Below are 27,690 nucleotides of genomic sequence, written 5' to 3'. Positions count from 1 at the left end.
GAAGCTTGGAGAGTGGCCATTTGAAGATGCGAGGTTTCCTGGAAGACAAAACTTCAGGGGCAGCGGAACGACAACAACGCTGGACTTTGAGTGAGTGATTCTCGGAAGAGTATCATCCAGACTTTTGTTCCAAGAACTTTGGACTGAATAGGTTTTCTATCTCTTTAGTCTTTAAGTGTCTTGGTTGTTCAATGCATGCGACTGCATTGTAGTGCGTATTGTTGTCTGTGTCCGTTGTTTCGAGAGTGGCCGATTGTACTGTGTAGTACGTTGTTTGATTGGTTTGATTGGTGACATATTGTATGCAACTATTGTGGAGTGTGCATTTTTGTGTATTGTTTTCGATCTGCCATTATTGAGAATATAATTTTGTTTGTTTATCAACTCTCGGCTCTGACTTGTTCTTTGGGCCACAGCCGGCGTCCGCTGGCACGCCAAAAAGGACCACTTCTAAATTGTCCACGCTTTCGTGGTGCGGTTCGGGTGGCCGATACTTCGGCCCTTGGAATTAGCCCGGCGATCGCCTCCCTAATTAACGGGACCTGTGTGCGACAGCCGCACTGTCAACGTGATAGCCAAATCACCTTGTGTTCTTTTTTAAAGGCGGTTGGTAGCGCTTGCTGGGGATTTCATGCGGGATTTGCTACGTAGTAGCTGTGCATGCACTGTTATGCAAATTTTTTAGCAAGAAGCATGACTTGAAGACAAAAGGCAGGGCCATTTGGTCCAAAGGGGAGCTCGGTAAAAACCCACCGATACTGTCAGATGACTTGTGAGTCTGCCGTCAGGGCTTTTGCAAAAATGGTATGCTTTCTCTACATGAGCGTCTATGTGTGCAGAGAAGACATACATTGCAACAATCCTTTAACTATATGAAGCATGCTACTCGTATAAATGAAGAGTAAGAAGTGCTAAATAAAATGATCAAAATCAGTAGATAACAATCCTTAATGAGCCTAGACGCTCATCGGCCTGCTTCAGTACATAATGCGACACCTCTTAAATGCACAATTTATATATAATATATATGTTTCTCAGCAAACATTTAGTCATCCAGTGTACTTGAAGTGAAAACCGATCTGTGGCTATACGTGACGTGAGCTGATACAATGCTTTATTATGGTATCAGGAAGAATTGTGGCTGCTGGTCGTGCCGTAGTGTTTGTCAGCATTAGTGCCTAGTCCTAGTGTCCATGGATGAAAAACAAAAATTAATACAGTGATATAAAAAAAAAAAAGGAAAAAGCTAGGTCCAGCTTCTTTACGCAGCGTGCACCCAATGCCGCACATTTTGTTTCTCGCAGTGGCCACTTCGGTGGCACCACAGTGCAATCAAAAAGGTGAATTGTGTACAATGATTACATTTATGTGGATGATGCCATCGTGGCCTCTGCAGTTCTAATCAATGATCAGTTCATGGCTAAGTGTGTTGACGTCTGCACCGATGACGAGGTTTAGAAGAGCAGGACGTAATTGGGCCTACGGCAAAAGGAAAAGGACCATGCAAACCACGCCGTGCCCCTGCAAGCATGTGAGATGACGTCACATGTTGGCACGAGAAGCGCTGCCGCATAGTTTCCACCATCTGCTTTAAACATGACTCCGTCCAGTGTACACAGAGTGAACATATTGTTAAGGATTGATCATGTTGCAGTGGCTCATCACATACCTAACTTCAGCATTTAGAATGTGATTGATTGCAGAGTGATCTGTGTTGTTGGACAGTCTTGGTTGAATTAATCATGGTGTGTATTTAAGGTTCAAATTAAGCATTTTTACCTTAATTCTTCACCTTACTTCACCTAAAACTTCATCTAAAACTTACCTAAAACTTCACCTAAATCAGCCTTCAAAAAAAGCCAAAAAATGTTTTGTTTTTTTTGACACACTTAAAGGGACTGTCGACCGCTCGGAAAAACTTTTCTGATTGTGGCGCAAATGAAAAGATTGTTCACCACATCGGTGGCAACGAGCATGCTTTCGCGCCAGAAACAAGGAGTTATAATTTTTACTTGATGTTGAAAGTCGATAAAAAGTGACCGCTAGCGTCACCAACAGCGTATGTGGTCAATCTTGACAGTCTATTGGTAAGACAAAAAACCCTCGCAGGTAAACTTATTTTGCTTATTAACAAACATGTTTAACTTGAAATTGTATTTTATGCACTTGAGGCAGCTTTAGGTTGCACCAAAAACCAATTTTTGCTTTTTTTTTTCTCACGTGCTCAAATAGGTGCCTGGTGGCGCTGCCAGCAGTGTGTTCGCTTGCCTGCATGCCTGCCTGCAAACGGCAGAGAAACACGACCACGGTGTCCACCGCCACTTATGAGAACAAGAAAGTGTGTGTGCCTAAAACGATCACTAAGATATTTGTTTTAATAATAACCAAACTTGATGAAGCCTGCAAAAACTACACACGGTTTCAGTTTTCGACTTTACGGCACCGACCAGTGTTGTGGGCATTCATCCCACCAATGAAAAGAGACACAACGCGGACAGAAAAATTCTGTTTTAAAAATTTTTATGCCTTTTCCAGAGAAACAGCTGCAAGGTTCGACACTTCACATGGTATGCTTTTTATTGCAACACAAAACAGAAGAGCAACGACGGACAGTAGACAGTCCCTTTAACAAAACTTTTTTATTAAGTGTGTCCACAACATAGTGTACAAGATTCTCCTGTCATGCAACAAAGTCTACATCGGCCAGGCGGGGGCTGCCTCAATGACAGACTCAGGGAACACAAAAGAAATCTGAATCATACGAAGAGAAGTCACCTTGTTGACTACTGCATAGTATGCTCGCATTGTGAACTGTGATTCTGATTTGCAAGAATCTTAGGTAGAAGTAGACAAAAATAACTCGCGAAAAGTTGAAAGCTATTTTATTGGGAAAGCTGGTGAAGAGCAAGTAGTTGTGCAGTACAGTACTGAAATTCAGTTTCTTTTGCGCGTTGTTTGGTTTCTTTAAATTTATATCGGTTGTTGTGATGGTACACGTGCACTGCTTGTTGGTGTATAAAGGTGTAAATCTACCTTCAATAAAATCAGTTGTTAGTGGGCACCTTTGCTTGTCTGTTTCTTCCTGTGTGTCCTGTTTAGCTGCGCTACTCACAATGGCTTCTATGTCAAAATACCGACTCGACCAGCAGTCAACCCTTTTAAAGCAAGATGGAGCCTGCGACTTCAGGAATTTGATGTTACCATCGTATACAAGTCGGGTAGAAAGTGTGAAGACAGCAACACGCTACCACGAGCACTTCTCGAATTTGACATTACAGCTGCAGAAGATGACAGCGCCTTCCTGGGGACATTCAGTGGGGTAGATCTGATAACTAAAAACGAATAAACCCTGTGTTAAAGCACATCATCGATCATTCAGAAGCCAGTACCGCGTCAAATCCTCATCCAACTTCACGTACGTTACTCTCATTTTGCTTACGAGAGGGCATATTATACAAGAAAAACACCAGTGTCGGCTGTAAATATCATCTAGTGATTCTACAAGGTCTTAGCAATGATATCCTATTAGCCTGTCAAAACAAGCTGACATTTGGCCATCTGGGCTGCTCACAGACAATCTATTTATATTTCTGGCCTTAACAGGCAGCTTGCGTTAAGTGCTACGTGAAACGATGCTGCTATTGTCATGGTCACAAGATACTGCAGGCCTTCTACAATCCACCTACCCACTACGCACATTGTTGATTGAGGTTGGGATGGACCTCCTTGGATTGTTTCCTTTGTCTTACTTCGGAAACAAATGAATTATCAATGCAACTGATTATTTAATGTATTATGCTGAGACAAAGTCATTGCCACGCAGAACAGCATCCAAATGTGCACAGTTTTTTATGCACCACATTGTTCCTTGTCACGGCACCCTGTCATTCATCATCTCTGATTGAGGGACAGCATTGATGGCAAAGCTTTTGGACGACATCTTCAAGTTCAGTTACACAAACCACCGTAAGACCACCGTATACCACGCCAAGACTAACCAGTTGACAGAAAGGTTCAACAAAACGCTGGTGGGCATGATTCCTTTGTATGTGGATGTACAGCATCAAACGTGGGACGAAATCCTGTCGTACGTAACAATTTTGTCCAACACTGTAACGCCGAAAAGGACAAGATTCTGCCTTGTTTATGCTCGAGAAGGTCAAACCATGCTAGAAGCTGTGATTCTTTATGGCATTGACTAGCACGAGAACTTAGCTCCTGACGTCGATGATTACATTCAGCGTGTAGAGGAAGTGCATCAACTAGCCCACATGCACAAAAGAATGCAGCAGTGTGCAGATGCACGAAGGTGCAGTTTCCATCATCGACAAGTTACCTATAAACCTGGTGACCAAGTTTAGGTTTGGACTCCGATTAGACAGCGAGATCTCAGCGTGAAACTGCTCCACAAGTACAGTCGAATACGGTTCTATCGAACCCACATATATTGAATTTTCGGGCATATCGAACTCGCAAGTTATCTCCTTGAAATTCCTTTTTAAATTTGCACGTTTGTATTGAACGAAATTTTTACCCGCCTTTAAATATGTCGAACGCCGCGCGAGCTAGAAGGTGCGCTTCGCACTTGCCCCTTCCCCTCTCTCCCCGCGATCTCCACAACAGCGCGGCTCCACGCGCGAGTTTGAAGGAGTGTTTTTAGCACTCACAGCAGCGCCCATTGACCTTCGTGCAGCACCGCGCCTCCGCCAGAACCCGAAATGCTTGAAAAAAAGTAAGGGCGAGAGGGGCGCTATCTCCAACTTGCGAAACGGTTTTTTTTTTCTTTCTCTTTCTCTCTCTCATGCTTTCTCTGCGTACGCGTCGGCTCGGAGAGCAGGGATAAAGGAGCAACGTCCTCTTCTTTATGCCTTTTCTTTCATTTTTCGTTGCTGTTTTGCGAGGTATAATCAGCCAACCACAGCTTGCACCTTTTGCTGTTGCTCTCGCAGGTAGCCATCGCCTCACGAGCACTTTGTTGCTCTAGAGCTGTCGGGTCGTCTACATACCATGTGCAGCATTTCTCTCTTGCATGCGTGGTGTGCAAAGCCGCTGCGGATTTCTTGAATTGTCGACTTTTCGTGTACCTATGGCCAGGGTCAAGAAGCGCAAGACCCTTTACTTCGCTACGAAATTGAAGGCGTGTTGAGGCAGACGAGAAGTGTTTGATCGTTGCGGACGACTTCGGGATACCACGGAGCACTCTGAGTACCTTGTTGAAAAACAAGGCAGATATCAAGGCAAAGGCGGCGGAACAGCAAACCCGAAGAGCCTGTCATGGGCACGCTTCTGCCCATGGGAACGTAGAAAAGGCACTGCCTGGTTTCTAGAAGTGGGCGCGAAGAACATTCCGGTAGATGGCCCGATGCTGATCGGCAAGGCCAAATGGTTTGCCGCTGTACTCAGTGAAACAAATTTGCCAACAACAGCGGGCAGCTTCACCGATTTAAGCAACACTACAACATCATTGGCAAGACCATTTCTGGCGAAAGCGAAACTGCCAGAAGCAAGGATGTCCAGCAGTGGATGACGAAGGAGTGGCCGGAATTCTCCACGAAGTTTTCTCCCGCGGGAGATCTTCAATGCCTGACGAGACGTGAAGATGGACACAGTGGTAAACTGTTTCTGCAAGGCAGGCTTTAATACGTCATTGCGGAAACCGGTGAAGACGACGATGAGTGCATAGACAACACATTTCACGAGTTGTGATAAGATCGAGACTAGCGTCTTGAACATTTCCAAAACGAAGCAGGCCAAGGTTAGCGATTTTTTTGTTCATGCAAATAAATCGTTCTGTTACGGTGTGTGTGCGGAATAAGTTGTTATTCTTCAATGCACCTATTGTAGGTGATGATCCGCTACAGTCAAGTTCTCAGGGCCTCTATTTTCTTTTATTGAATTTTAAATATATCGAACTCATTCGCTATCCCCTTCGAGTTTGATATATCCATGTTCGACTTTACTTTGAACCCTACAAAGTACTACGGTACTTGAACAAGGTTAACTATGAAGTTATTCCTGATGGGGGCTCAGCGATCTCCCAGTGTCGCTCACCACGCACAGAGATTATGCATGTCGGCCGCCTAAAATATGTGATACTCCTCTTATTGTGCCCGTGCAGCAAACTTTTTGATGTTTTCTTTGGGGCTGTCAGTTAGTTCACCAAAGAACAGCGCCATTTTTTTCTCACCGCTGACCACGCAGCACATTGTCTTTCACGTGCATATTCACTATGTGTGAGCATCGAATGGATGTTCGATTGAGAGGGGGATAATGCCACCTGGTGTTCTGAGCCAGCAAGCCGTGGCCAACCAAAAAGGGTGAGGAGAACAAAGACTAGGAGTGTTAGAACCCTTTGATCACAACTCACATTCATGTCTTGCTCTCCCACTGTTCTTGCCCCCTACAGACCGTAGCCTGTGAATGACTGGAATGACTACACCAGATGCGCTTACAACTATGCATGCTTGCAGCACAACCTAGCATAAACAGCCTGTGCCAATTTATTACATGATTCACCTTATATTCTCCGCCATGATTGAAATTTCTATGGTGAATACTGGTACTGTGACATAGCAGTACTAAGGATAGTCTATCCCATTCGAGTGTTTTGTGATTTTCTTCTAATATTTGAAGGTTTTTTGAATATTTGCTGCCGGTACCGAACATCTAAAAACATGAAAATTACATTTTTCGTATTCAATATGCTTTAAAAATTTCCATAGCCCTCTACTACGGCGTCTCTCATAATCATATAGAGGTTTTTGGATGTAAAACCGCTGATATTGTTATTATTATCCCATATATGCTTTGAAAGAAGGAAGTATCCTATATGAATTCAAAATTTCAAACATTAGCACATCCCTAATTTGTGCTCCCTAATTAGAGTACATTTCTCATTTTAATGTGAGAGTGTTTAAGAGCTGGTGTTGCAGTAAGTTCAGTGTTGACAGTGTTGTCTGTGAGTGAAAGGTCCGGATGAATGTGAAGAATAAAAATGTGGATATGAGTAGGAATTTTGACTCTAGGCACTGCGTTGCAGTCCCACACAGCCACACCAGTGTTCGAAATTGTTTTGGAGAAAGACCCTGCACAGTCATCTTGTTGATCAGGTTACAGTAATAGTGTCTCATTGCGCCTCAATTTAAGCTGAAACCTCGGTCGGCTTAAAAACTGTCTCTAGAGGAACTAAAGCACTCCGATACCCTTTCATGGAAGAGAGGGGTATAGAGCGTTGGTGTTCTCAGTTCTTAACATTTGTCTGCTCTATATTAATGAAGCAAATTGAGTGAACTGAGTGGGGCATTGTGATGAAGCAGTAGCATTTTGTTTTGTTCTTTTTATCAGATCGGTTGTGGGACAATGATTGCAGGTTGATGAAGTGATCTTGGAGGTGCCTCTGTGCAAAACGGTGCTCAATGTGACGCTGACGGCGAGCCAGGGTAAGCACAGCTTCGACCCAGTCTCCAAGAACCTCATCTGGGAAGTGGGGCGCATCGAGCCAGGGAGGCTGCCCAACCTTCGTGGATCGGTGAGTGCCCTTGGTTCACTTAGAAAATGTTTTGGTTGCCTAGGGCAGTTGTGCTGTAGACCACCTTTTTTTCAGTGCTCTTCTACTGTAGGGTTCATCAATCATACGATTTTCAAAACTCTCCGTAGGCCCCATGTGTAAGAGTTTGAACACGGCATCGGTTAAAACCGTGAAGGTCTGCGGATTGTCTCGCTACTTATTGTTGGAGAAAGAAATAGAGCTGTGCGAATAGCAAAATTTTGGGTGAGAAGCAAATTGGAGTATTAAAGTTTGAGTGCGAATCGTATCCAATATTTTTCAGATAGTTGTGGAATATTTGTTTAATGTTTTTTTAGTACTTCGAAGTCAAATTGCAATAGACTCTGAGTAAATGGAAATCTGTTCAACGAAATAGCTGTTTAAATGTAACAACTGTCTCCGATATGATTGGTTTAGTGCTTGTATTTTGCACGCCTGTTGATCTTTCAGTCAACAAAACTTCTGTTAAATAGAATATATTTTCCTGCTCCTTTCAGGTTTGATTTGGTGATAGTGTATATTACAGAAAAAAATGTTGCAGAGGATCTCTAAGCACATTCTTATGAGATAGAAACATGAAAGTGTTTCCTTCGGGTGGGTTCATGAAATGCTCGAGGGATGGTGTTTTCTAGTTATTTTATCAAGGATGAGGCAAGGCAGACACTGAGGTGTACTTATTTAATTGCATCATTTGGTGCAACCAATCGGGTGTCGACAAGGCTTTACATGTGAAAGGAAAAGTTATTTCCTCCACCACCCTCTTCAACTTCTATGAAGGCCCAACTGATTTGTTAAGCTGCATGCTGCCTTCAATTTTGGAGTTGGTAATCTGCCCTATAGACGTCAATGTATTAAAAGATTTGAGATTTCGGATGCTGAAAGATATTTTCCGATTTTTTTTCAGATTTTCTGGTCTGAAAGGACATTTAATTAAAGCCCCCTCGTCGTCTGCTGCGTAGGTTCGAAGCAGCTTTTTGCGAGTCGATCCATTTACGACTGTAGCAGAGCCATAAATGCAGCTTTGCTTGAATACCAGTGTGTGAAGCGGTAAATGAGAGACAAAATTGGCCCTGTATCTGCATGTTAATCTGCAAATGTCATTGAAAGACTTGCGTGTGGAGAGAGTGAACAAAACATTTATTTGATGTTCTGTGCAAGAAAATCTATGAATGGTATTTTCGAGGTGCTGCGTTAGAGTGACTCAAGTGTCCAGCAGAAGCAAACGAGCGCATAAAATCACGTCACACGTGAAACATGAGCGCCATCTGGCAGTTTTCTTGGAAAACAAAGTGCGTGGCTCTGAGATGGGTGTGCGCGCCCATCTCAGAGGTGATAAAGTGTAGAACGCAAGGCCACGGGTAGGTGCCACCACCATCTCATCTTAGCAAAGCGTTGCAAACACTTGCCTTTTTGTGTAAGCGTTGCATGGTCAGTACAGCATGATAAGCGCTATGGTCCTTAAATTTACTTATGTATGCCTTTTCTAATAAAACACATGCAGACTATATACGTGTTGTTATGGTGCCCCAGACATGCGCAATAATTGCTTTTTAATTCACAATTTCACAAGTATGAACGCTAAACCTTGAGCAACATTGGTGGGTGCTGCGGATGGGGTCAGCGGTTTCAAGTACTCGGTGATGTTAAGAGTAGACAAACAGACAAATGTACAGGCAGACAGACTAAAATTTTTGTCTCGAAGGTCCCCAAGAAAGACTATTATCTTTAAAAAAAAAAAAGATATGAAGCGGCTACTGTAGTGGTGCAGTGCATCTGCATGTTGGAAACAGCGGTTTCTTGAATCGCCACATTTGCAACCATATTGAAGTTTGAAAGGCAGCTTTGCCACAATGTAAGAATGTGGTGGGGTGAAACATATAAACAAAAATTTCGAAGGGTCATTGTCAATCGGATGTTGACTGTACTTGTTTTCGGGAAGTTCAAACACATCGATTTTAAAATTCCAGTGTAAATTGAATTGAGTAGCAAACTGTAGTCAACAAATACCCGTAAGTTTGAATACTGATCGCACACCCCTAGAAATCAACTAATTCATGGCATTTTCTTGCACTGCACAAGCTGCATGTGCAGCCACATTGATGGAGCAGACAATGTTTACATTTGTGCTTTACTTTTTAAAGATATTACTGCTACAGAACTGTTTGACCATTCTTGAAAGTTTTTATGATTTTTGCATCAGTAACTCTCGTAATGACAGCCTCACCCATGGCCAGTTTAACATCATTCTCACTTAAAAGGGGTTGAACACCCAGTTTCCCCAAATTTTGTTTTCTTTCCGGCACAACTCAAAGCATCCACTCGCACCAAATGTGCCATCCTGAAATAGATGGTTAGTAAAAAACAAAACAAAACAAACAGTCTGCTCTCTCAGTCTTACTCTTCAGTAGCTTCTTGCATTATCTGATATTATATAGTACCAACAATCACAAAATATGTGCACATTGTCTAGAAGAAATGTGAACCATCACTGAAGCTCCTGTGGTTATCAGGCCTATGTGAAAAACGGTGTTTGACAAGCAGGCCTTGTCGTTTTTTCGTAAAAGGTTGACCAGTCAGCCAAAACAACTTTGTGTTGCAAGTTTTCCTGTGTGGTGTAATCATCTTGGTGTTTACTGCCAAGTGTGAGAACGGTTGTTGTCAATGCACGGATACATCTGTAGTAGCTTGTTCTTCCTCTTCGTGTCTATGTACAGATGTTACATTCTTATCTGCTTTTCTGCACATCCAGATGGCCCTGCAGGCTGGTGCTCCACCTCCTGATGCTAACCCGACAATTACGGTGAGAGCAAGCAGCTTTAAACCTGTTCAGCAGAACCTGTGATGTAAATTTGACTTTGATCTGTATGCTTATACTGTTATTGGCTCTCTACAAAATTCGCTTTGGCTCTACAGAAAAAAAATCTGTACCTGCCAAACTGTAGGTCACAGCTGGAATTCTATTATTTACTTGCGATTTAGGTCCGTTAATTTAGTGCTGCATGTCTAATCTGCCATTTCGGTCTAGTGGTGCTTGACTGATGACCCAAAGGTTGTGGTACTATTGGGTTGATTTCGATGGAGGTGAAATGCTAGAGACCCATGTATTTAATAGATATAAGTGCACATTAAAAGAACCCCAGGTGGTTGAAATTTTGAGAGCCCTTCACTACGACGATCATAATAATTATGTTGCGGTTTTGGGACGTTAAAGGCCAACTCCAGCAATTTTTCGAGGTCAGTGAATCTCAATAAAATTCACTGGGTACGTTCATTTGCAAGTTTATGCCATTCATGCTGAATTGCAGGCATGAGAGTCAAATGAATTTTATAGCTTGCCTCGAAACGCTCGCCTCGCTTGCTAAAATTCATGGTGTGACGTTGAGTTTTGCCTGGCGGAAGTGACGAAATTGATGTGCCACTGCAGCGTCTGCTTGTCTGCTAAGGATTGTGTAGGTTTGGTCGGCGCTTCTTTGGTTAAGCGTGTGATTTCCGTGTTGGTGGGTGTGCGATAGGTGGCAAGTTGTGTTGCGTTGTGAGCCACACACCTTTTGCCATATATTCATCATAACAGCGTGAGCGTTTTAGCTGATCGCTGCAGACGGGTTGGACAAGTAGTGCCATCTGGCGGGCATTATGCGCGATCAAGTGCAGCTTCGGGCAAAGGATTACGTCACTCGTAGAAGCACACGTAGGTGGGTTTCGGTTTCGATAGGGCTGTTTTTCGCCAATTAAAAATAATTTTTGAATTTGTTGAGCATTTCAGCTATTGAGCGCGTGACAAGAGTGGCTCAGGAACATTGAAACATTATTCTGACATCGTCAAAGAATCACAGGAGTTGGCCTTTAAAACCCAACAATTATTAGCCTTGCATGTCTGAGCAATGTGTAGCAAAGCATTGTTTTTTTTTATTCATAGCAGCATTAGCCTGGTCAAAAGTGTTAAAAACGTAGCTTCACAACATCTAAAACATCTTTCTTGACCAAAACAATGGAACACTGGAATAAATTGAGCCTGGAAATATTTGATGGTGTAATTTTGGTCTATAGTTTCGACGAAAAACTTAAGTCACTGGGTGTATAATATTTAAATTTTCATTATGTGTAATTGCACTGCTGTTGTTTTGTATATAATCTTACGCACTGTGTATACCTGTTTTTCTTTTTTCTTTTTTTAGTTTGCATTGTGCTGTTTGTGCTATGCTGTTTGTATATTCTTATGCTATTTGCATTTACTTTTTTGTATTGTAAACTGTCCCACCCTGTAACAGCCTGATAAGGTGCATATTGAAAACAAGTAAAATAAAAATAAATAAAATGTCAGAATTTGTCATTTCCTAATTTTTATGTCACTACATCTGAGCTCAGGGTATCGTATTTAGATGTATTTGACTGCGGTATGCAGGCCAGGGGCTCATGATATAAGCCCGTATCTTGGGCAGGATTAAGTTTTTCTGATTGTGAGCACTTCAATCCTTTCTTTAAAGTATGTGGCCCAAGAAAAAGTTTGAAGGGTTCTCTTTTTCATTTTATCTTGTTGCAGGTGCACTTCACTATCAACCCCCTGGCAGTGTCTGGCTTGAAGGTCAATCGGCTAGACATGTATGGAGAGGTGAGGTCACTTGCCCGAATGTCTAATTCTTTATTAACATCCTAGTGATTATTGATGTAGAGCACACACTTGCATAGTGTTCTCCTGCAGGGGGTGCGAAGGTCTATTACTTTTTTAGGATTAGAATGTTGTAGGTAGCCGGCTGTTCGAAGGTCCATTACAGCGCCCCCATCTCCTTTCAAGTCAATGTATGGGGCAGATTTTCCACCCATCCTCTTCTTGGGTGACCAGAGGGAAGGGAGGGGGACTTCTGCTCTTCCCTCCTTTTCTCCGTGCACACGCTTATGATGTAGAGAGATACTTGAAGAGATACAAATTCCTTGAACTTGCTAGTGGCAATGTTTAAAGAAGTTGTCTTTATCTCCTTCAAGCCAGCAAGACCTAACCTTAGTGTGTGTATGCATATATTTCATACACTCTTTCCAAAGCAAGAAAGAAAGGAGGGCAAGTGTGAAAAGAGGGGGCGGGGGCTAATACAAATTACAGAAGGGATATTGAGACAAGCTGACTTGCTGAATTGAGTCAATAAAGGGTCAGCACGCCAATAAAAAGAGAGAGAGAAAAATCAAGGGTTTAGGGTCAGAGGAGGGGCTTATGCTCCTCCACTGCTCTTCACTCCTTGGGGTTTCTGTCAGCGTGAAAAGGATAAAAGGTTGGGGTGCATTCTGCTGAAACACAAATGTCATAAGCACCAGCTAAAAATAAGTTTCATGGTAGTAATTGGAATGGTTTGAAGTCTGAAATTCTTTCGTGAGAAACTAAATAAGTCTCACTGGTTTTCATTTGGTATCTACCATATCAAATAGATTCAAGGGCCCCATTCGGAATCTTTATGCCTATTGTCCAGACTCAATTACATGTAGGAATAAGAAATGGGTCTTCATATTTCCAGCCTTTCGCAGACCAGGAGTTTTAATGAAATATGCAAGATTTGAGGTCGTTGATGTTGTTGCCTGCCACATTACAGTGCTGTATCGCTGCTTTCGTGAATTTCTTCTCCATGTCTGCACTATGACTGTTTAATATTAGCACGTGGTCCTGTTTTGCCAGTGTACTTTCTGGGAGAATGAACATTCGAACTTGTTAATAACGTTTGAGCTAGTGCCGTCTAAACTAGATTTTATATGAGAGCGGTAAGTTGGACCTTTCATATCCTCTTGAAGGCACTTACAAGTCTTACATCCCGGATGAACAAGCAGCTATGTGGGCAGTAGACTGAGGATTTACTTTTACATGCACTAATATGTCCCTAAAGTTTCTGCAATGTCAATGATAGCCCTTAGTACTTAAGACTTTTCTGAGGCACTTGTTGCTTGCTAATATTGGATAATACTTACGAAGAGTAGTATTTCTCTTTGCAAGTGTAATTGAGTAGTGTTTCATCATTTAATGCTAGTGGCTGGTTGGGCTGTGCTTTAGGCTTTTATTTTTTTTTGCTAGTGCTTTTTTTCTCTTCGATTTGTACACTTCATTGTATGCTTTCTTTAGTAAATCTGGTGGGTAGTTTGTTTCAACTAAAGTTTTTTCTAAAGCTTCTCTAGTCGTAAACATAGTCATTGTCATCGTTGCAGATCCTTGTTATACGCCTCGCCTGTCAAACAGGTGCGGCCTATATCAAGGATCTGTAATCTAGAAGGTTTAAGATAGGCGAGACCTTCACAAAAAGTGTGTGCACCCCCCCCCCCCCCCCCTATTATTTGCTTTGCTTTTAAATAGGAATAATTTCTTTGCCTACTGCAGGCATTTTTAGCGTGTCTATCTACGTACAGTTGAATCTCTATACTTCGAACTCAAAGGGGCCCAAAAGTTTGTTTGATTTAAAAGAAGTTCAAATTAATGAATGCTAATGGAACAGAGGCTCACCATGCAGTGGCGCATGTGCATTGAGCTAACACACGAGGGGGAAGTTTCAGAAGACATATTTATTCACAAATCATAAGAAATCCGTCATTAATTCAAGTATTTGGTGATCCGTGTCTGCACATGTTTGCCTTGCAGCGAGTCAATCAATTTCGCACACAGCTTGCAAAGCATTTCTACTTCGGCTTCAGCATTCTCCTGGCAAGAGAAGTTGCGCGCGGCATTGTCCAGCGCCGACACTCTCTAAAGACGACGACAACAACTGCTTCTCTGTTGCTACTATCAGCTGTAGCCTGACTAGCACGTGACGAGAAAAGAGGAATGTCCCACGCGGAGAGAAGCAGTTCGGCATTTGAGAGAGAACCAACACTCCACAGCAGATTTTTTTTTGCTCTCTTCGTGTGCGTCGTTGAATGGAGAAGGGTCTACGAGGCAGAGACGGGAAAGGAGGAAGTGTGGCACTGGCACGTGAGAGAGCCAACACTCTGCAACAGCTTTCTTTTTTTTTCCTCTTTCTCCTCGCGCACGGCATTGAAAGGAGAAGGGTCTCTACGTGGCAGGGTCAAAAAAGGCACGGAAAAGGCACAGCTGCATCGCAGATCAGCATCTGAGAGAGTGCAAAAATTCCACCACTGCTTTTTCTTTTTTTCCTTTTCTTTTCCTTCGTGCGCATCGTTAGGTGTCGGAGGTGTCGCCACTGGATTGGGCTTGATGCTGAGAGCATTTTTGAAGCGCGGTATGTTCGAATTAACCGTTGCAAGTGCTTGTGCATTGGAATTACAGGGCGTTTTCGCCCTTTGGAATAGACATAGCTTTGACCGGACCTCAACGGGAGTTTGAATTACCTGGAAGTTTGAATTAAGCGTGTTCGAATTAATGAGATTCGACTGTACTATCTCGCCGCCTACATCTGGGTGCTCTCATGATCACCCCCGTTAGCTTGTGGTAAAGCAAATTTGGTATGGTTTGGGAATGGTTTGATAAATCTGACTCGCTGGTCATGACATGAATAATGTGACAATCCCATCGGGTACAGTATCGAACCTCTTCCACCAGACACGTGCGGCATATACCTGTATACCACGGACAGGTATGTGCCACAAGTTTGCGAGTATGTGCCACAGGTTATTGACAGCGTTTATCTACCCTGGAAAAGCAAGAACAGGCATTAGTCATTTCAACACAAAAGCATTTAGAAAAAAGTGACATCGGCAGCGTTGGCACAACGAATGCAAACAAGTATCGGGGTCCCAGCAGGAACTATTTTACCACAGGCCTGGCCAGGTCTTGGATCTGGTTAGGAAAAAGACCCCATGCAGGCGTAATGTTGGTGAAACTTCACCTGTGGTTACAATGCTGCACTATCTAATTCTATAAAGATTATCTCAGAGTTCGTGTAGGTCCTTGAAAACTCTTGAATTTGAAAAATGCACATTCAAGGCCCTTGAAAATCTTGGAATTTTTCGCCATCCTTGAAAATCCTTGAATTAACTGAGCAGTGCACTCTCATGTCGACATTGCGACCTCCTAAATGTGGTACATCGGTGTGCGAACCTGTCAAACTCCCCATTTCTGAAGCAGTAATGTGGCGTGGGTGCACATGATCCCATTTTGCAAAAGTGCATGTGAACAAAAAAGTTAGCTTGTGGCGAGGGTGAAGCAGTGAATGTGATTGCAAGAAATCAGAATGTCCCGCAAAGAAGGCAAAGCAACCCCATACATGCAACACGTCGCTCAAGCACGGAGGACACATGAAAAGAAAGCGCACAGGACAAGTGCTGATGAACGACTGTCATAGCTTGACCCTGGAAGCGTGCTGCTAAAACAAACCAAGAATGGTTCTAAAGAAAAAAAACATGTATCCACAGGATGAGTATTAATTAACCACTGTCACAGTTGTTACTTGGTTGTTGAGCAACGTGCTGCGAGTGTCAACTGTGCACAAGCCGGCACTCTTGATGGGGTGGTGCCATTAAATTTCAAGGCTATAGCAAGCACCTTGTGGGTTTAAGCATATATTTTAAATCACTTCCCAAGTGTACCTAAATGCTAATTCTCCTTATGGAGGCCCATCGCAAGCGCGTCCAACACTGACGTAACTCTATAGGAAAAGGCAACAAAAGTTCTAGTGATGTCACACTAGATCTGTAGTCAGCTGAGTGACTTACAGAGTTCTCCCCCATACATACCGGCAAAGCATCGCGGCTGCTGCAGGTAGCAGCAAGTTTGTTTTGCAGGTGCTTGTGTGGCACATGTGTGCGAGAGCTGACAATACTCAGCATGACGCGTGCAAAGCTTTGTGATCACGTGACTAAATCAGCTAGCTACATTGTTATGTACCTGTACAACTCGGTCCCCACAAACAGGAACTTAAAATTGTTCATATCAAAAAGGCGACATAATATATAGGGAAAATAAATTAATCTTGGTGTGTGTATCATACTTATTGGAGCTATAATTAAAGCTTGCAGCGAAGAGCACGCAAGCCACAAATATTGTGGCATGACCCCTTTAAAGCCCGACGACATGCTCGTGGAAGCCCATCAGCGCGTAACTTTCCGACATGACATCGTGCCCTCCTTATGGAGAGGGTGCGAGAAGTTAAGACTATGCTTTTTTTTATAATTGCGATACCCATATATTATAAGTGCAATGAAAGCGGTCATTTTTGAAAATTTTAGATTGAAGAATTCCAACTTAGCATGCCGCTTTGAGTCCTTGGAGAACTTGCAATAGGTCCAGTAAAGTCCTTGAATATCCTTGAATTTTTTTCTTTAGAAACCTGTACGAACTCTGTATCTATGTATTGATATCATAGAGGCATCATGTTGGACTAACGTCAATGGTAGTTAAGTGCCGTGCACTGAACTTGGTTTACACAGCAAAAACTGGGCTGCTGTCCTCGCGAACGTAAGCACTACATGTCAGCTTACCACTTTTGCTTGTTATATAAAACAAGTGCCCCTGTTCAACATATGTCTGTGCGTACATTTCCAAACATCTTCAGCGTCATTTTGTAACATTTTGCTCTATAAGAAAATTACCACACAGTCACTTTTCCTTTGCATGTTTCCCATAACATCGATTCCGGAGGTACGTGGGAGCTGTTTAATTTTATTTTCCTTTTTTTTTTCTGAAATGTGGAGCATTTTTTTGCGTACTGTAAACATTTTAAGTGTTTCTATCTACGTATCTACACTCATACCTCGATATATTGAATGCGGATATAACAAATAATTTGTTATAACGAAGTAAATGAAGAATAGCTCTGCCATGGATACAGTGCTACAAATATGTTTATACAGTCGAACATGGATATATCGAACTCGTAGGGGATAGTGAATTAGTTCGGTATATTGAAAATTCAATATAAAGAAATACAGGCCCCGAAAGCTTACCTGTAGCAGATTATCATTTACAATAGGTGCATTCAAGAATGATAACTAATTCCGCACACACCCCGCAACAGAATGTTTTATTTGCGTGAAAAAAAAATCGCTTATCTTGGCCTGCTTCTTCATTTTCTAAATGAAGTTGAAAACGCTCGTCTGGTTCTTATCAAGGCTGTCCAGTTGCAATAGCCCAGTTTCCTCCATGTCGCTGATACAACGGCGAATGGACGCCGAACGCTGCCATCACTCCCACGGTGGAGTACACTCGTGTAGCCAGCACCTCGTCCAGACGATCCTCTTCGTCACTTGAGCTCCCAGCCTAGGCATCCTGGGTCCTTGTGACCGTAGCTACTATGTCCTCATACAGAACATTGCAGTCCACTTCCATGAACTTGCCTGCAGACACTTAGTGTGGAACAGCTGTCGGGAAGAGGGATGACAACTCGCGAAACGCGTCTAAGCGCTCGTTATCGCCGTCTTCACCGGTTTCCGCAAGTTCCGCCGTCATATGACAGGCTCCCGACGTATGCTTCTCCGCCTCCTTTGCCTTGTTATCTGCCTTGTTTTTCAACAATGTACTCGGGAGTACTCCGTGGTATCCTGAACTCGTCCGCGGTGGTCGAACATTTCTCGCTCACCTCAACACGCTGATTAGCCTTCAACATTGTCTCAAAGTCAAGGTTCTTGCGCTTCTTGGCACTGGTAATAGCTATACGAAAAGTCGACAATTCAAGGAGTCGGCAGTGGCTTTGCACACCACGCACGCAAAAGAAGAATGCTGCACATGCGGTGGTATGTAGATGATGCGACAATGGAAGCGGATTCCGCCAACAGAGCGCTTGCGAGGCGATGTTTACCAGCGAGGGCAACAGCAAAAGGTGCTAGTTGTGGTTGGCTAATCAAAACTAGCAAAACAGCAACAAAAAAATGTTTAAAAAGACGAAAGGAGGAGGTCGTCGGCTCCTTTGTTCCTGCTTTTCGAGTCGACGGGTACGTAAAGAAAGCACGAGGAAAAAAGAAACACAGAAAAAAAAAAGTCGCGCCGCAAGTTGTAGACCGGGCAGTTCAAGCCCTCTCGCCCTTATCTTTTTTCCGAGCGTTTCGGGTTTGGATGGAGGCGCGGGGCCATGCAGAGATCGCGGGGTGCGGCGAGTGCCGAAGCGCACCTTCCAGCTCGCGTGGTGTTCGATATATCTGAAGGCGGGTAAAAGTACCGTTCGATATAAACGTGCAAATTTCTAAATTTTTTACAAAAGAATTTCAAGGGCAGAACTTGCGATTTGGGTATATTCGAAAGTTCGATATAGGTGGGTTCAATATCTCAGTGTTCAACTGTAATGAATTTTGGAATATGACGAAGTATTTTAGTGGCAGTTGTGATTTAGTTACAATGAGGTTTGAGTCTGTATATCTATCTCTATCTATTTATCTGTCTGTCTGTCTGTCTGTTTATCTACCTACCTACCTATCTACCTACCTACCTACCTACCTAGCTAGCTAGCTAGCGGGTATTTTAGGCTTGTATTAACCGGGTCTAATCGCAGAAGGTCGGTTTCTCATCTGTTTGTGAAAACCATAAAGGGCCCCTCACCAGGTTTAAGCATTCTAAGCAGGCAAAAAAAAAAATGCATGCACTGAGTACTCACGATCTTGTCAGCCAAGATTTGCAATGCTGAGTGCCCCAGAAAAAGGTGGAATGACAGGCTGAATGCTGCTTGCCCTTTATCTCACATGCGCATGCCTCAACACAGAGGAGGGGAAGTACAACAATGGAATGGAACGGAAAAATGTTTATTGCAGAGAAAAAAATGAAACAAAGGTTAAAAGCAGATAAGTGGGGCCCCGAGTCTATGGCTTCACTAGCCTCAGCAGCCCGCTGGGCCTGGTCCAGGAGCGCCAATTTGACCTCCTTTTCCTTGCTGGCGAGCAAAGTAATGCATAATATTGTGAGAATTATGTGAGGCGAAGTGTAATTTGTGCAATTTGTTGCTTGAATGGAGGAATGAAAGTTGATAGAAAAAAATAAATAATGCCCACAGATTCCACTTGTATGTTTTAATATAACCGCGTATCGAAGCGAGATGCGAGGCTAAGCTGCCTTCATTTTGTCTGCGTTGGTGTTCTTGCAGTTTTCGAATCGTGCCAATGCCAGCCCTGACAATGCTTGGCGTATTTTTATTGCATTGTCTCTTGAAGCAGTTACAGCGGTTCGACGATGTGTATCATGGTAAGGATACGTGATCCATGCCAGTCTTCCCAAATGTGCGTGCATAGAGGGATCCATACCACAGAAACAAGAAGTATATACAATAAAGAGAACGCCGAAACGACTTGGGCAGGAAAGGAATTTGGCTTGCAAAGTCTACACTGTACGAGTGGCAAAGGTTTCAGTCTCGCCTTTTGGCATCATGCTTTCCCGGCTCGTATTGAACCAATTAAAGAATGCTTGTAATACAAAGCAGTGGCATGCAATAACTTCTAGTGTCTGAGATTTGTCAAGTGACTTGGTGAAGCGCCCTTTAAAAAGTGAATGACAAACAAAACAAAAGCCACGAGGACATCTTATTTTTTTTTACCTAGGCATTACTTTCCCCCCCTGATAACACTCCATGATTTCGCATTTGTTCTCCATCGTCCTGCAGCTGCACCATAACACCTTCTGTACGGTGCGCGTGCAAACAGATGCTGGGGAGATGACGAAGCAACAGGGGTCAATTCATATGTAGAGGCTAATGGGCCTTCCTATTGGCTAAGGAGCCTTGTAGTTTTGACAATGCTGAAAGGAACTTCTGGGATGAAATACAGGCTGTACCCCATAGAGCCCTGAAAGCTCAGTTTATCCCGGTAACATGAATACCGGTCTCCGACTGTACTTGAGAGCAAAATCTGAGGTTAGATAGTGTGCATATAGGCAGCCATTTTGAAAATAGGCATTTATTAACACTAGTAAACATTTAGGCACAAACGTCAAAAATAGGCATTTATAGGCACTATAAAAACACTATACAAGCGATTCTTGACCTCTAATTCATGCTCGTATACCAGAGTGGCACGATAGTAATGCATGAAAGTAAATAGGCATTTGCTTATAAAGAGGTCTCTAGTTATGAGTATAGGGTCATGATATGACATGGTGGCAGTATGCGGATATGCACCACAGGTGTTTGACAGTTTTGTTCTATCTAGGCACGGTGAGTACAAACATTGGTAGAAATTTAAATGCGAAGGCGTTAAGAAGAAGCTGAAATTGGCAGCGTTGACCTGACGAATGCAAAAAATAAAAGTCTGTGTTCGAGCAGGAGTTTGCAGGCAAACTCCTGCTAAGACACAGACATTTCTGCTAGTACCGTCTGTTTGCGTGCAAATCGTGCCTTTCGTGACACAGCAATCGGCAATGGTGGCAGCAAAGACCATGTTGTTTGGGTTGTCGCAGATGCTTGCGAAGCCCCGCCGCGGTGGTCTAGTGGCTAAGGTACTCGGCTGCTGACCCGCAGGTCGCGGGTTCGAATCCCGGCTGCGGCGGCTGCATTTCCGATGGAGGCGGAAATGTTGTAGGCCCTTGTGCTCAGATTTCGGTGCACGTAAAAGAACCCCAGGTGGTCAAAATCTTCGGAGCCCTCCACTACGGCGTCTCTCATAATCATATGGTGGTTTTGGGACGTTAAACCCCACATATCAATCAATCAGATGCTTGCGAAGAATCCGATGACATCATCTTGTACATCTGACAAGATCACGACCCCGGTAGCGGTTAGAGTGCTGAGTTATGTAAATAAAGGTTTGTTTGCTACTTTTCAATTTCTCTGTTTTTAAACTAATAAAAAAACACATTGGTCGACCTATATTCGATTTAATTTTTCTCTCTGTCGTAGAACACTATAAGTAGGGGTCATCATTATAACTCATCATTCAACTCATCATTATAACTTACTCCTGACAACCCTGTCACAATAAACACCCTCGACTATCTGTTTAGCAGTGTGTGCAGCACAGTCCTGTTTCCACTGCTGTGAACATACTGCACACTTTTAATTAGCAGCAACTGAAATCGGTGCTAATGCACCATGTTACTGTATGCTGCCTGATACAGTCAGTCAATGGCCAATTTTTGAGACATGCTTGAATATTTGGATGTTTTCATCGCACCGCCACAAGCCCCATAAAGCCAGTGTATAAAAATGTCTGAAATGTCGAATGCTGAAACTAATGGGTGTCCGATGTTTCAGACTTTCTAGTCAAATTGTCGGTTTGAAGTAGTCATCTCACCGGCTCGAACCAACGCTTTCACATGTCCGTCTGTTTGCAGCCATAGTAGAGTCTGAAAGTTAGTTTTTTCACTATACCTAGGAATTGCAAGGTGGAGCATCTTGGCAATTTCAATGGGCCATTATCATTGCGCTAGTGTAGTGATGTCTTTGCAAATAAGCACCAGACGTGCACAGAGGCGTGATTGTGACAGGCAACAATTGTGCCAGTGCTATTTTGTTGTTGAAAATTTTATTGTGATGAGCATCTTCAGTTAACTCCTCAGTAGGACATGTGGTCTAACACACTTGTTAGCATACTGCAAGCTTTTAATAGATGATAGGCACCAAAATTCCTGCCTTGAGAACTATCTCAGATGTGGCTCGAGTGATTTGATTGTTGAAGTGAAATAAAAATACGTGATCTCATTTTTGATTTTCATTGTTTTGTCATTCTTAGTAAGTCCAAAAAAAAATATAGACATTGGCTTTAATACCATTCGTGCATTCATGCAAGAATTTTTCTGTGTTTTAATTTGTAGTTATGCCTTATTACTGGCACTCACTATAGATGAATTTTACTGTTATAATTGGCAGATTTTTTTCGTAAAGTAAATTTAAAAGTGGCATATTACGTATTACAATTAAATGAAATTCTTGCAGAATTTGTTCACCCACTTCTCAAAGTTTGAAAATAATGAGAAAAAAAGTGCACTAATGACGTGAGTAAATGGGGGAATGTAGCATTCAGCTTATGGTAAGAGACCATTATTGAGTGGAATAAGCTTCAAACACATCTAACGGGCTGCAGGACTGTTTCATTTTATTTCGCTTTGTGTGAACCATAGTGATGGCACGAATGCCACCATCAAGGACCTACAAATAAAGAAATAGGTGTGATTTATTGTATGACTTATTGCATGCATCTTTGAAGTTGGTGCTGCAGTCAAACCTGGGTATATCAAATCGGCAGGAGATCTTAAAAGAGTTCTGTATACAGGCACTGTATTTATTCTATTTTAATTGTAATGTGACCACTGTTTTAACGTGAGGGGTGAGCTTTCATTGCGCCCAGAAAGAAAATACAGTTATTTCATATTTCATCGTTGCACAAGGGTTGCCTTTAGGTAGCAAACATTTGGAAAAAACTGGCGTTACAACCGAGTAAATACAGTAATTGGAATGTAACATATTTCAGTGACATTTTACAACTGTTTAATATGCAGAATGACATGAATAATTTTTTATATTTGGGTTCAGCTATTTGTTTTGACAATGCGGACGAAGGGAGTGTGGAAAGCAAATGTGTCACACTGACGGGTGTGTGCATAATCTTACTTTTTGCAGAAGTACAAGCCCTTCAAAGGTGTCAAGTATGTTACGAAGGCCGGCAGGTTCCAAGTGAGAACGTGAAAAGAAGTCGAACTGCAACCTTGATAGGAGTGAGACGTAGCAGAAGTGTATTCTTCTAAGACGGGGTACCGTTCGTGTTCCACTTAACTTACGGTACAGCCTACGAAAAAGAAGCAAAGCTGCGCAGTTTGTGATTTCATCACTTGTGTGCGATGCTTGGCTTGCTCGAAGAAAATGAAAGGGTAGGATTTGCCGAACTGATAAAATTCTTCTCTTGAAGGTATTCCTGATGGACACGCGAAGAGTAGGGAAAAGTATGGCACTTTACATCCCGCTGGAAGACTGCAAATTTTTTTACGAAAGCTTCTGTAGTGGGAAAGCTGGAACTTTAACTTCTTTGATCTTTAACAAGTTGCTATCTGGCTTTTCAAGAGAATGCCAGCTTTTTGCCTTCCAGTGCTGTATAAGCTCTGTAACATTTGTCATTATTTTATTAGGAGTTCTTTTTGGGATATCTATTGGACTTGCAGAGGCAGGCAACAATTTTAATTCATGGCAAAAACATTTGAAGATAGAAAAATGTGTGAATGCCGTCCCAAATGTGTGGCAGTCATGACAGCTTTTGTAATGTGGTCCATCTAGTGGAAGTGCAAACTTTTATTCAGGAACAAATAGTTTAGTGTAAAGAAATGGCCTTTGCGGATATACTTGTTTTCTCTTTACATGTGTTGATATTTTAATACCATAGAGACTGGCTGTGTAGAGCCCGTTCGGCATTCTCCCTGGGTAGGGCTTTTAAATGCAGTGGCCATTAGGATGCTTCAGTGGTTGTACGCGCATCTATCAATGCTTTTGTCTGTGAAATCAAGCATTCTGATAACTACAAAGTGTTGACGCTTCGATTAAAAGCTTGAAATTTTTTTTTCTCATTATGAAATAACTTTTTACTCTTTTTGTGAAGTTATAGATTAGTGTACTTTTTATGTACAGGCAAAGTGAAATGTTTACAGAGTGCATCTTCCAGCAAATCAGGCCAATTTCATTTTATAGCGGTCCTGGGTACATAGGACTAGCATGAATAGCTATAATGGTTTGATAGGTTAACCGCAGAAGGTTTTAGAAGTTACGCAGGAGATATGAAACGTGCAGTATAAAGACTCAGTGCACACCTTTTGTCACACTCGTTATTTATATATCTCGAACTAAACTGCGCAAGACAAAGCCCACGACACTTGGCTTTTACTATAGAATTCAGCCTGGATTCCCATATGAGGAGAACAAAAAGTGTGTGCCTGCGCATTGAATTGAAGTGCGCATTGAAGTGTGTGCCTGCGCAGTGAATCGGCGACATTCTAGAACAGGCGTAGTGGCTGTGATGATCCACTGGGGGACTACTGGTTAGTAAAGAGGCCGTGTAGCTGCTGTTAGCATTGTTGAAGACTTGCACAAACGCTTCAGAGCAGTAGACTTGTGAACATCAGAAGGAGAAGAAGAAGGTATTTAATGAGAAGAAGGAGGAGAAGTTGGCCTTGAAAGCGGGTTTCTGGCCTCCTACTCCTCACAGGTGTAAGGGGAAAAGGCAGAGAAAGAGGAGGCTATGATGAGGGGTGATTGAGGCATTGGCAGGAGTCGTAGTTCTTTGTCCAAATGGCTTCTTCTACCATCACTCCCTTCACCATGACGCTGCTTCTTTTTCTAGCCCATGATAACAGTATGTAGCTCTTCTGTCTTGCTTTTTCTCTTCTCCTTCTGTGCGGTTGCATATGCATGAATTTTTTTCAGCACTGTTGATCATCGTCAAGGGAAGTTGAAGGCGTTGCAATATACTAGTGTGTGAGCACTGTTATAGTTTTACTTCGTATTTTGCCGGTTTTTTTTTTAAGGGGAACTCCGGTGATTTTTTTATATTCACCAATTTTCATAAAACTTTCAGCATATGTTATCTTTGGCATCCTGATATTATGTGCCAAATTATAAAGCCATAAGTGAATTAGTTTTTTTAGAAACCAAATTTTAAAGTTGGTAGCCTATTCCAGAATCACAATTGTTAACGTGGGCCATCCTGTGTATGTGACAAGCTATATATCCAGTCTTTCTACCCCGCCTCACCCAGCAGACACATGCCACACATGCTGCCATCTACGAGGCAATGACAAGGCGAGAACACTTCAATTTTGTCTGCTACATTGCATGTTAATCGTTGACATTGGGTCTCACAGTAATATTGAGCAATTAGGAGATTGATGCAGGGCTAGCGAAATCAAAAGGTAACACTTCCGCGTTCACATAGTAGCTGCAATCATTGCTGAACTCGTCACGGGTAAGTTCAGATAGGCTGGCACAGCTTGACTCAGCATTGGATTACATCGTCAGCTTGCTTTTCGCACGTTAGAAAGAACATGTGGGCTATGTTTACATTTTGGCCAGCCGTGTAGTCGTGGTTTCTTGATGTCATTGGATACCCACACGCAGCAGCCCCCCTGTTTCAGTTTTGACTCATTGTTTATTGCTTATTTAAAATTTTTGACGAGTCTCTCAGCAAAATGAACCATCCTGGCTATTAAAGGGCTGTTATTATTATTATTTGAAAATGCCATTATCGCCATATAGTGAAAAATGCACTGGAGTTTCCCTTTAAGCAGCTCGAAAACCGCCATGCAGCATGCATGTTTCCCCAAAAAATTAAGGTTGTAGATTTCCGGATCCCTTTTACAATGTTACAAAATGCACTTTGCCTTAACTTGAATATTAAAAATTTTCTATGCTTGATTTTAGTTTGCAAATTAAGTGGAATATATAAAAAAATATTCTAAGGAGCACCACAAAGCTGCAAACCTTATGTCATCGGTTTCACTCAGCAGTGATTAAAACTTTTTTTTGAATGCTTGGTACAAGTTACTTGAGACACTGTATATTATAACACTGAGCATCACTGTTAGCAACCTTCAGTGCACAATTGTAGACACGACACCATGCTTCAATAAAAATGAAACCAGCTGTTAACTCAAGTAAACCTCTTGCTTTATTCGCCTATTTTGTGATAGGCACCCATAGCAACCTAGAGGGGGTGGCACTGTCTAATGCAGGCCTCTGTGCGTGCCTGTAGGACAGGGTGACAGTCCTTTGAAGTTTTTCTATTAGATGAGCTGCACAGGAGTGTTGGGTGATAGAACTAGCACAGAAAAAGCTAGCAGGCATCACTTCAAAAGAATGGTGCAAAAAATATTCAGCATTTTTTTTTTTTTCAGATTGCCATCTTTTCTGAAATTTTGACCCTGCCTGTATATGGTTTTGTGAAGGGCTTCTGTAACCCTAATTCTTAATTTTGTTAGCAATTAACTCAAATTGTATTTGCTTTTGACAATTCAAGTAGTAAAAGTCATGGAGAATGACTAATTTTTGTGGTACTTTGTACAAGTTTCAGATATGATAATCTAATGTCGCGTTGGTGAGGACGATGTCTTGTAAGCATCCTATTGTTTTGTAACACAGCGTAATAATGGTTTGAAGCAAAAGGCATTGAATAGCCTACCAGCTTCCAATCTCCCTGGACTGTCATAAGACTTCCATTCTAAGCAGCTGTTAATTGATTGTGGTTTGTTTAGTAAAATTTATGCTGCATTGGATTGAAAATGTATTAAATGTGTTGAAGTTATGTGCTTGAGTTAGTGGGCATATTGGAACCTTGTGCCTTGGTATGTTCAGCATGTTTAGTCATTGAGTTACGTGGTATATAAATTGTATTTCCTTTCAACTCAAGTTGGTGTCCTGTAATCTTTTTGACAAAATTGATGCTCTGGCAAATCTTTCACTGTGCTCTCATTGTGCGACCACCATGCATGGCACACATAGTAGTAATACACAGTTTCAATAGTCAGTTTTTGTTGGTATTTTGATTGATTTCGATAATTATTTGTTTGTGAAATGTATCCCATCGAGCACATAGGCTGTCTAAGTAGCTCCCAATCATTCTACTGCAATTTCTTGAGAAGTCTGCCAAGTACATGACATTTTGGATGGCAGACTTAGGAAAGTGTGCTTGGTTCTTGATAGGTTTTAACTTCTATGTGATACAGACTTTCTCATGTGCATTGTGAACTGTTGAATGCTGCTAGGAGCTTCAGAAAGGGGGCCAGTTGGAGCTAGAAGTCGAAGGTTGGTGGCAGTTGTGTTTAGAAACTGTGAGAAAGGGCTCAAAGTGGTGCAAGTTTCATACAGAAAAATTGCGCATTCTTCTCAAGGAAGTTGCGCTTTGAGCAAGAGAACCTGAAAACACGATTGCATGGAAGATCACTGAGCATGGTAGATGACTGGTTTATCAGCCAGCATGGAGCTTGCAGTGTCACATCAGAAATTTACTCGGAGGCAGCCTTATGTGGCTGTCTTTAAGCTGTAAAAAAACTAGAATTAAGCCTAGTCGCATAATTGGCTAGCGTCTGTATAAGTCTGCTCTCTGTACGGGAGCACAACCGTACCAAAAAGGCACTGCACACTGGAGGTCGGCGGCAGAAGAGGATACCTTTTCGTGCTTAGCCAAATTACGTGACACTACTTCCTAGCATTTCTTACCTTCATGTGAATTTGAATTTGTTCACGTGACCAATGAGGCCAACCTCAGAACGACCTCCCCCCATTCAAACCACTGTCTCGATAATGGTGATGTTCATCACTGCGGTGGCGATGATA

General features: G+C 42.4%; 1 protein-coding gene across 5 annotated transcripts in view; it reads left to right on the top strand.

Annotated features, from left to right (window-relative positions):
• The window catches only part of cm (AP-3 complex subunit carmine), a 117,985-nt gene that overhangs the window by 68,887 nt on the left and 21,408 nt on the right, over positions 1-27,690 (top strand). For 3 of the 5 annotated variants that reach the window (XM_075880204.1, XM_075880203.1, XM_075880202.1), the window contains 3 exons: positions 7,370-7,528; positions 10,296-10,346; positions 12,087-12,155. In XM_075880204.1, coding sequence (XP_075736319.1) covers positions 7,370-7,528; positions 10,296-10,346; positions 12,087-12,155 — 279 coding nt within the window. Of the gene's footprint in view, positions 1-2,232; positions 3,062-7,369; positions 7,529-10,295; positions 10,347-12,086; positions 12,156-22,998; positions 26,764-27,690 lie in introns of those variants that run through there. The other 2 variants (XM_037413237.2, XM_075880205.1) reach the window with 2 other exon arrangements.

Source organism: Rhipicephalus microplus, chromosome X (genome assembly GCF_043290135.1).
Source record: "Rhipicephalus microplus isolate Deutch F79 chromosome X, USDA_Rmic, whole genome shotgun sequence".
Taxonomy (NCBI): domain Eukaryota; kingdom Metazoa; phylum Arthropoda; class Arachnida; order Ixodida; family Ixodidae; genus Rhipicephalus; species Rhipicephalus microplus.
This window is presented reverse-complemented; position numbering and strand designations above follow the sequence as displayed.